Source organism: Suillus subalutaceus (genome assembly GCF_016647625.1).
Source record: "Suillus subalutaceus strain FC151 chromosome Unknown DFJ58scaffold_101, whole genome shotgun sequence".
NCBI lineage: Eukaryota > Fungi > Basidiomycota > Agaricomycetes > Boletales > Suillaceae > Suillus > Suillus subalutaceus.
Window position 1 is genome coordinate 178,111 of NW_024540350.1, and position 10,284 is coordinate 188,394.

The 10,284-nt window shown below is 48.7% G+C and overlaps 3 protein-coding genes across 3 annotated transcripts; 1 reads left to right on the top strand and 2 right to left on the bottom strand.

Annotated features, from left to right (window-relative positions):
• Positions 1 to 286: 286 nt before the first annotated feature.
• On the bottom strand, positions 287 to 721 carry DFJ58DRAFT_664775 (uncharacterized protein; the record flags this gene model as incomplete). The annotated part of the gene is given in 2 exon segments (XM_041382458.1): positions 287 to 395; positions 411 to 721. Coding segments are annotated over 2 exon segments (420 nt in total), but the record flags the coding sequence as incomplete, so codon positions are not given.
• Positions 722 to 2,506: 1,785 nt separating this feature from the next.
• Positions 2,507 to 5,857, bottom strand: DFJ58DRAFT_844035 (uncharacterized protein; the record flags this gene model as incomplete). The annotated part of the gene is made up of 11 exons (XM_041393037.1): positions 2,507 to 2,757; positions 2,924 to 3,343; positions 3,400 to 3,750; positions 3,805 to 3,941; positions 3,990 to 4,171; positions 4,224 to 4,384; positions 4,434 to 4,658; positions 4,720 to 5,037; positions 5,098 to 5,232; positions 5,309 to 5,467; positions 5,518 to 5,857. The coding sequence occupies 11 exons, from the start codon at positions 5,855 to 5,857 to the stop codon at positions 2,507 to 2,509; spliced, it is 2,679 nt and encodes an 892-aa protein (XP_041240758.1).
• A 1,876-nt stretch (positions 5,858 to 7,733) lies between these two features.
• Positions 7,734 to 9,810, top strand: DFJ58DRAFT_844036 (uncharacterized protein; the record flags this gene model as incomplete). Its single annotated transcript, XM_041393038.1, has 6 exons — positions 7,734 to 7,776; positions 7,828 to 7,956; positions 8,021 to 8,197; positions 8,244 to 8,420; positions 8,456 to 8,812; positions 8,864 to 9,810. The coding sequence occupies 6 exons, from the start codon at positions 7,734 to 7,736 to the stop codon at positions 9,808 to 9,810; spliced, it is 1,830 nt and encodes a 609-aa protein (XP_041240759.1).
• Positions 9,811 to 10,284: the final 474 nt, after the last annotated feature.

Below are 10,284 nucleotides of genomic sequence, written 5' to 3' on the forward strand. Positions count from 1 at the left end.
TGTGGGAGCTTTACTTGCGAGTCTGTTAGAAGACAAAGCGGGGGGGTGTGCAAGGAAGGGGGGTGGCAAAGATAATATGCAATAAAATGTGGGAGCTTTACTTGCGAGTCTGTCATAAGACAGCAGGGGGGTGTGCAACAAAGGGGGGGTGGCATTAGATAATATGCAATAAAATGTGGGAGCTTTACTTGCGAGTCTGTCATAAGACGACGGGGGGGGGGGGGGTGTGCAAGGAAGGGGGGGTGGCAAAGATAATATGCAATAAAATGTGGGAGCTTTACTTATCTCATGTCTGCTGAGTGTCGTAAGGGGTGATAATGCGGAATCGCTTATTCTTTGCTTGCAATATGGTAGCAATATGGAAAATGGTTTGGCACTGTCCAAGGTTCTTCCGGCTATTTCTATGTTACTGTTCCTGGCTGGGAATGTTGATAAAATGATAAGCCATCCTCTCATTCGTGACGGGGTGTTGCATATTCGACTCGAGTAGGCCATCATATACAGCTTGAGAGATGAAGTTTCCAATTTGAGGAGGCATCCTGTATTGTGTGTTCAGGAAGAGGGCATGGTCCTTGAGATGCTTGACCTCGAAGATGCTCTTCAGGTCGTGGATATCATCCTGACCATAGTGTGGCAATTGTTTGTCATCGCCAATGAAGCAAATCTTTCTAATGGAGGTATGAGAGGTGAAGAGAGGAATGTAGGCGGCCAATCTCAATTTGGGATGCTATCTAGAGGGGGGGGGGGATAGATAAATCTGACTAGCTAATGGCACTGTTCGGGCTCTCCCGCCTACCTCTCTAGTACTATCTGGGCCTTCCCGCCCACCCCATACACATCATCGGGGCTCTCCCGCCTGCCATTCAATTAGCAACTGGGCTCTCCCACCGACCATATACGCATCCTCTGGGCTCTCCCGCCTACCATTCAATCAGCAACCGGGCCTTCCCGCCAACCCTACCAACACCATTTGGGCTCTCCCGCCGACCATATACGCATCCTCTGGGCTCTCCCGCCTACCATTCAATCAGCAAACCGGGCCTTCCCGCCAACCCTACCAACATCATTTGGGCTCTCCCGCCGACCATATACGCATCTTCTGGGCTCTCCCGCCTACCGTTCGATCAGCAACTGGGCCTTCCCGCCTACCCTACCAACACCATTTGGGCTCTCCCGCCGACCATATACGCATCCTCTGGGCTCTCCCACCTACTGTTCAATCAGCAACCGGGCCTTCCCGCCAACCCTACCAACACCATTTGGGCTCTCCCGCCGACCATATACGCATCTTCTGGGCTCTCCCGCCTACCGTTCAATCAGCAACCGGGCCTTCCCGCCTACCCTACCAACACCATTTGGGCTCTCCCACCGACCATATACGCATACTCTGGGCTCTCCCATCTACCGTTCAATCAGCACCGGGCCTTCCCGCCAACCCTACCAACACCATTTGGGCTCTCCCACCGACTGTATACACATCATTTGGGCTCTCCTGCCTACCCCTCTACTACTATCTGGGCCTTCCCACCGACCCTAATTATACCAGTTGGGCTCTCCCGCTGACCATAATGACACTATTTGGACTCTTCCATCTACCTCTCAACTACTATCCAGGTGTTCCCACTCACCCTAATTATGCTATTATATGCTGGCCTTGATCAGCTCTTGTAGACTTCGGAGTATGTTCAAATCACATGCATTTCAGTATTTGTATTCAACCCAAAGTGCACATATTTCCATTTACCTGAGCACAATGAACACAAATCCATCTGAATATAGAAATTGAAATCTACAAAAAGCAATATTGTGTGCAAAGTACATGTTATGCTACATAATTGCTAGTGTGGTAGACTGAATAGGATGACGGGCAAAAGACTTTGCAAAGTTTTGATGAGATGAGCAGCATTCAGCAGCCATATACAATTTGACACCCTAAAGATATAAGGACTTGTGGTGTAACGGTTAGAGTGTGTGTATGCCTGCATAGCATGTTTATGTGAGTTCGAACCTGCCAACGTGCATTTTAAATATTTGTTTTTTTTCTTCAGCAGAAAAATCCGTGGAGGTCGATTCAATCCTCTTGCATGTGATGATAAATTATGTTGCCATTCGTCGTTGTCACCAAACCTTCTCACAGATATAGTGCGCAAACTTAATTTCACACGTTTTGGGCCGTTGGTACACATATGATTGCATTACAAGATCGTCAACAAAAGGGAGACAGACATGACCTGTCTTGTTCCGACACATGGGAGTACTAACATTACATGTGAAAGCTTCATCCTGCGCAAGAGACAACTGAAGTGATGAGGTACCCGAAGTACAACAGTGAGAGGTACACGAAGTACAACAGCTAGAGGTACCCGAAGTACAAAAACGTGAGGCGCTAATATGAACAACCAAAGGCAAGCAAAGTCAATATGAATGAGTGGACAGCACAATTCTTGCCCATGTTAGTAGCGAAACCGCGAAGGCCCGTCTTCATAATGAGAGTCACCAGCTCTCCTTACTTGGAACCTCTGATTGAAATCATCAGCATGATTTTGCCGGCGTGAGTGAGCAGGACGTCCAGGATAAGAACCATCATCGCTAAGCGCGACAGGAGAAGTCTCGCGTTGCCTGTAGGTGGGCCGATAGTACCTTGAGCGAGATGGATCTCGCTGAGGGTATACAGGAGGTGAACGAGAATATTCACGGCGGCGGTTTGGGGCAACGAAATCTCTGTCCTCACGACGAGGGCCTGGGTAGGGCGCAAGCCTAAGCAATTAAATTAATATATGTTGGAAGTCGTGGAAAGGTAAGACATACTCCAAGTCTGCATCATTACGAGAGTCAGCGGGACGCTCCTCCATGCGGCGCATGAATGTAGGGTCAACCTGAAGAAGATCAACATTGAGTCTTGACGGAATAGCGTAGCACTTACCCGTAAAGGTTTTCTTCGCCTTGAACGGCAGGCTAGCCTGTCGTCTTCCACCACCGACAGGTTCATCTCTGCTTGTAGGCAGAACAGGGCGAGATTCACGATCAAACACATTTGGGACTTGAGGAAGATGAGTGTCCTCGCGGCGATGTACTGCTGTGAAATTGGTAGGGTGACGTTGGTTTGATGGCAAGGTCGGGGGGCTCGGAGTGACAGGAGATTCATGATCACTTGGCAGCGTGTCGTGAGTAGAGGGAGTCTGACCATCCGGATGTGCTTCATGAGCTGCCAATATATCTTCAGGGACAGACGCCTTAAATTTGGCGGAGTCTACTAGCTTGCGTAGCACAACATCCAAGGCACTGGTCACCAAGGGAATGTCGAACATCTCCGGCACCTCGTCATTGAGCTGCTTGATACATTCTTGCACAATCGACATCAGAAAACAAAGGTATAATGATAACGTGGAAATGACATACCATCTGGCCAAGCTGCGAACTCGATCTCGGGTACATCGACATCTAATTCACTCATGACGTCTTCCACAGTGCGCCCCTGACCTCGGCGCTTGCCCTTCGACTTCTTTTTCTCTAGCTCTAACAAGCTCTCAGCTTCAGTGCGGAGCTCTGCCTCATAATAAGAATGCGCTTTGCGCTTGATGAAAGGAACGACAAGTAGCTTGAGGTGCTGAGAACTTAGGTTGTGAGGATTGAATTCGGGACCGATAGGAAGGACGTCTTCAGGCCAGTTCTTAATCATGAACTTGTACTGGAAAGCATAGTCAAGAAGCTTCCGCCACTGGACTGCTTTGGGTTGATACCCAAACTTCGCTATTTGAGCAGAATCCAATGAATCGTTGAATTTGGACAAACTTGAGTACTCACAAGTGTGCTCGAGTACCATAATTGGCCATATCCTCCTGTAACGGTCGCGGGGAGCCTCGTTTGGCTTTGAAAGTAGAATCTCGTAAGCCCCTACTCCCCCCATGAACTGCGGCACGGATATATTGTAGCCTTTCGCTCTGTGAATATATCAGGAGGTAGGAAAAGTCCAGAATAATAAGACGTACTTCGTTGCAGTCACGACCCAATCTAATATTGCGCGAGCATCCAGTTGATGCTCATTGATCAACTTGACTATGAGGTCGGAGCCCGCGACAAAGCCGGATGCCTGTCGAGCAGCCTCGTCTTGTGTTGTATCAAATATACAGCCGATGGCCTCGACTCCTTCAAGGCGAGAATAAGCAGACAACTGTATTGAGTCATTAGTCGTAATTTAGAATGCGCTAATGAAGTAGATGTACCTTTCTTGCAATATCCTCCCTCATTGACAAAATGGTCTTGGCGCGTGATTGATTGGTATTGCCGCCAGTAACGTTATAGTTGCGAATGATGTCCCACTCTTCGTCATCCTTGCCCATCGCATGATAATGTTTGCGTTGACGTTCTTTCCAGTCGATGATAGCTGAGACTCTCGAGTTAGCATCATATACACCACAGAATGGGGGACTGACATTCTTTGTCCTTGCGGGGGTTATTATCCATGAACCAGCGTTGGTGGGCATTCCAATCAGACTCTGATCGTGAATGCTTGATGGACAGACCAGCCTCAATGAGAATAGCGCGCGCGGACTTGCCATACTTGGCGCCAATCACCCGAGCTTCTTCTGCTGTTTTCTGTCCAAGTTCCTGAGCCTCATCGATGCCCTCCTGACATAGCCGTCCACGCTTTAAATGACCTGAGGGTTCGTCTTCATTCTCACTGTTGTCAATGTCCGGCGTCGGGCCAAAGGACTATACTGGCTGGAGTGGGGTTGCCACCATGTGAAATAGCTGCATGCTTCTTGCGAACGGTTGTCGAGTGAGATGTTTTTTGGGAAGTGTTGGCCAAGGTAGTTTCGATCGCTGAAGACCTTTTCCTGCGCTTAGCAGGCGGTGAAGACGGGCTGTTGTGGTTGGGGTCGAGGTCTTTGTTTGCATCTGACTCATGGGCGGAATCTTGATCAGATGTTGCGGGGCCTTCACGGTAGCTGGTATCCGATGAAGAGCTTTGAGAACCATCATCGAAATGTAAATTGTAGCTGCCCTTCTTGACCCTTCGAGGCCGAAGTCTCCTGGCTGCGTACAACAGATGACCATCAGCCCTCCCCACTAAGAGAAAAGTAAGATAGTACATACCTTGTGAAGTCTCGAAGTCCTTGTTATTTTCGCCACCCTCAGGCTCTTCATCGCCACCCTCAAGCTCTTCATCGCCACCCTCAGGCTCTTCATCGCCATCCTTGGCGTCGTTGTCGCTATCACCTTCTACGTTGTCTTCACGGTGACAACCGTCAGCCTTCCCAACGATATACTAAATGAAAAATAATATACCTGAAGTCTTTCCACGTACTGGAGCCATCATTATCCTCATCCTCATCTTCGTTAGCCTGGCTGTGTTCACGGTCTTCATTGGTCATATCATCATCGGCATCATTGTCGCTACCGCCGTTCATATCATCATCCATGCGAGTGTCCGTAACGGGTACGTCATCGTCGATGTCAGGTGTATCTATGAAAGGGGTTAGTATAGTTATTGTTGTGAATGCCGTAAGTCATTACCTGGGGGATGGTCGCTTTGCAACTCCATTCCAGAAGAGACGGAGTCCGCTGTGGGTTTTAAGTGTTGTTTGCGAGGGCGAGCAAGGATTCGAGCATAGTCCTCAAAGGTCGTACCCGAGGAACGTCGGGGTAAAGGACGAGGTTTTGGCCGGTGAGGGTCATCCGGAGCAGGAGATGACTCGGGGACAGCATTTCTTTGGCGCTTATTATTTTGTTTGGCGGGGGGGTTGATGGCAACACCACTGCGTGTGCGCATGACATAGGTGCCAGACACTGTGGGGTCATGAGTGCCAGTACCGGTAGCACCACGACGGGCTGCATTTCTGGTAGACGGTGCCATTGAAACGTAGGCGGGCTTGATACTGAGAAAAGGGGTGCTTTACACGAATGTTGAAGCAGGGCAGCTTGTGAAACACGAAGTCTTACAGCTAGATTTCAAGACTCGAAGTCTTGACAGGACGATAGAAGAGTACAGAAAACTAATGGTTGCGAGTCAAAAGAAGAAAGATTCTTGTTTAAAAACACGAACATTGCGGGTTTTAACTAATGGTAAGGCGCCCAATACACATCAAGAAATAATATTCCAAAGTTGTAATCCCGCCCAATCGACACCGAAACGAACAGAGGTACATTGAAAGAACATTGTTAGAAAAATGGAATATTCACCGCAAAGGATCGTATACTAACTTATTGGGGATGGCCCACATTAAAAAAGCTTCGAAACTTACGAAAATTAGGGTCCAAATGGGTGATGGGGCGAATATGAGCTTCTCCGCGCGTAAGAGTCCAGGCTACTGGCAGGTACTGATGATGCCATGGTCATCATCAAAAATCTCCTCCAGCGTGTCGAGAAAAGAATGCTTACAATTATACGCGCCAGTGTCCCTACCATATTTTGCATACCCCAAACTTTGATTATCTGTTGTAAGTAGAATGAAACGATTGTATAATTGTAAGATGGGGGAGGACGTACCGATCGGTAGTTGGAATACAAAGATGTTGAGCGTTCAAAATTCCCGCAGACGATGAAATAGAATTGAGTTGCTGGACATGCGCTTGCGCAGAGAACGAATAGATAGTGGCACAGTGTTGAGGCATCCGACTTGTAGTCAGACAGCCAGACAGTGCTGGGATGACGCGAAGTCACCCAGCCAAAGCGTGTCTGCCTCGAAGGCAGAACCATGCGATCAGGCCAGTCGATGCGGTGGAGACAAGGGTGGGAGATGAGGATGTCGTTGAAAAGTCCTGCGTGTAATCAATTAGAATAGAGTTAAATGGACACATACATTTGTAGAGGATGGATGTGGGCGAGGTGTTGAGGTAGGTAGACCGTAATCTGACTCGTAGTCAGACGGCCAGATAGCGCTGGATGACACGAAGTCATACAGGCAGAACTTGTCTGCCTCGAAGGCAGACCATGCGATGAGGCCAGAGGTTGAAGATGGGGGCAAACGATGAGGGCAGAGGGCAGACGATGAGTGGAAACGGGGCCAAACATTGATGAGATTACTAAATTGGTCGAAATCAGAAGGGCTTTCCCAGGCTTTGATCTGGGCTTTCCCACTCTAGGTAAGGGCTTTCCCACACTGAATCAAAGTGTGAAGTCCATTTTGAACGCTTTTCCTCATCCTCAACGCCACTCCTCATCGGGCGGCTCACATTCCCCAGCCTATTCCCCCCGCCTCGCTACAGTCTACCTTCGTGGTGGGCGTCCCTTTGAGCAGCAACCTTCGTGTTGTTTGCTACTATCGATGCTTAGACTTCGGTCGGCACGTCTTGTCATCCACAGCTCAGTATCGTGCTACGACCGCCTTGATTATGCTATATTACTACATCACGCCCTCACCAGATCTCTCCCATCTTTCAAGACTCTTACTTCCTTCGTGGGTCTTAGACTTCATAGGTAAGTACATTCGTTATTCGTCACGCTATTATGACTACATTAGGTCTTTAACCAGACTCGCTCAGACTCCTGTCGCCCTTTACCGTAAGTTTCGTTCATTACACTGATTCATGCTATCATCACTGACACCACGCCTTCGTCAGATTTCTCCTGAATCTTTCAAGACACTACTCTCTCGCTATCGGCCTTCAGTGGTAGCATTTTAATCGGCAGTGACTTCGAGTCGCTGTTTCGTTTAAATTTCCTTCCTCAGTGACTGCGAGTCGCTGTATCTTTCCCTGTTCTCGATATCATGGTTCCTGGAGCTACAACCATGTCGATTCCTGTCTTCAAGCCATTCATGCACGATGGTGACCGTACGTTTTGGCATCTTCATACCTCTACTACTCTTGATTGATGATATCCAGGTTACCTGACTGCCACTGATGCTTTCTGTGTGGCTACATATGGCCACCAAGTAATCACAACTCCCAACATGAAATTAATTCCCCAACCCTTCAACAACGAATCCGACATCATTCAAGCGCGCACAGATGGTAGATATTGGGCCCTGGATCCCTTCCAGTGGCCGCAGATGTATGACGACTTATACGCTCGAAGTTTTTGCAATCCCACGCCAGGAAGCCTATGCGGACGACTCAAGCATGATGTACGCATGGTTCAGACCAACTTTCGCAAGTGACTTCACGCCCATTTCTCCCGGCAATCTTTTTGGTCAACTCAAGACCGACATTGTCGGCCACCTCAAGCGCTTGTACAAGAAGGCCAATACTGCGGGTTAGCAATTACAAGGTTGCAAGGTCCCACAAGGAGGATCATGTAGTTGGGTGGGCGCATGCAATGCGCGCTGTCTACGAGCGCTTCCAGCAAGCCATGGCCTGGCACGACATCGTCATAATCGTTGCTGAATATCAGCGCTGGTTTCTCGATATCTGGGCGGTTATAGACTATTACGAAATTTATCAAGCCTCACATGCGATTCGTCGACACTACGCACAAGGTTAACCCCAAATGGATGGGGTTGTTTCACCGAAGATGTCGCTATCACTACGAAGGTGCACGCTGCTGGAGTTCCTGTCTGGCTTATTCGCGATGCCAGACTTGTCAATGCCAACATGAACATCGTCAAAGTCGTTTCCTTCACACCACCTGATGACCTCGTCATCGGCATGTATCATGATCCTGTCAAACTCTTCGCCCAACCATTCGACATCATCAACAGAGGTCCCAATAATCGCAAGCGTCATGAGGCCGCTCGTCAGCCGTATTCCAACTTTGAGAAGCTACCGGTTTCAACACCCCAAGTGGAACAGATGGTAACGAGGGAGTCATTGGTAGGAAGGGCGCGCGTAGACAAAGGGAAGGCCAAAATGAGTGCCAAGCCTGCGCCGTGTAAGTTCAGCATTCTTCTTTCATGGTTGTTGTGACTAATTAATTCCTCAGACAATGCAACCGCTCCGCGTCAGAATAAAGCTGTATCTGGCCGTGACAAGTGGTCTGATATAGATCACCCTTATATGCCGCCAATGAACTCTTTCTTCAAGATAGCGTTGGAGGACGCAAACAAAGATATTATTCGCATCAAGCATCCCAGAGACAAAATGGATGATGGGTACTCGCTTCCCGATCCAGGTTTATTCGTTAACGTTCTTTCCCCGCAATCCTTGGTGAAGTACCTTGCCAACTGGCTGGCATGCCGCCCTACCTGGATAGAACGTGTCTATGACGAAAGGCCTCGACCTCTTCCTCGCGCCCAGAACTGGCGCGATTTCTTGATATCTCAGCACGCTCAGGAACCTTCGAACACGCGGACGTCCGGCAAGACCAGCAAGTCGAAAGCAGCGACTGCTTTACTTTTCCAAAAGGAAGTTCCGGTACTGCGGGCCTTGTGGGCAGGACCCACAAATGTTCACTGGCGTGGAAAGGATATAGCCATTTCCACGCTCGACAATCCCCCCGCAGATCTCGCACGCCAAATCGTATATGAAATCTGTGAGCAAAGTTTTCGATATGAGCTTCTGGACCTGGATGAGCATCTTGGGCGCGATGCACGTAAGGACAAGGAGGCGAGGAAGGAAAGGATGGAGCTTCTTCGTAGCATCTTCCCGTCGAAGTCGTTGAAAGTTTGGAACAGGGACTTACCTCAAGAGAACGACGGACTCAATGCGCCATCTTTCGACGCCGCTTTACCATATTTCGAAAGTTTCCGCAAGGTGTTGTCAGCGTGGGAGCACTTTCCCGAGTCCCTCAAACAACCTTTTGATGCTACCGGACGTGAGCACAACATATGGAAGGGGATGAAGGAATGTTGTCTCTTTTACGTTCAGTCTTATTTCGACAATACTGGTCGTCCACCTGTCGTTCCTCACTTACTGTATTCGGTCGCCTAGATCTAGATGCTGTGTGCTCTTTTCCCATCGCAATCATTGTCATCTTACGAATTTAATTCACATATACCCCCAATAGTCAATAATTTGTATACCACCTTGTGTTACCCATTGCTGTTGCAATCACATGGGATTTTGTCATGGTTGAACAGGTTATCTTAGATATCAACGTTTATTTTCCGCATACCGCTAATATTTCAGTTTCACAGAGCAGAGTGTACACAAACAGGTAGAGTTCCTTCCTTCACATTTGCTAGCCCTCATTTGCTCCAAAGGTTGATCGACGTATTCGACCACTTTTTCGTCTGTGTATTCGACGCAAGTTTGGGACTTCGAGTCCCTCCTAGTAGTTGACTTCGTGTCGACGTTGACCTTGGTGCGGGCTTCGTGCTTGCCTTCGACTATCTCCTAGTCGACTTCGGGTTGACACTGACCTTAGTGCGGGCTTCGTGCTTGCCTTCGTGTTGACACCAACCT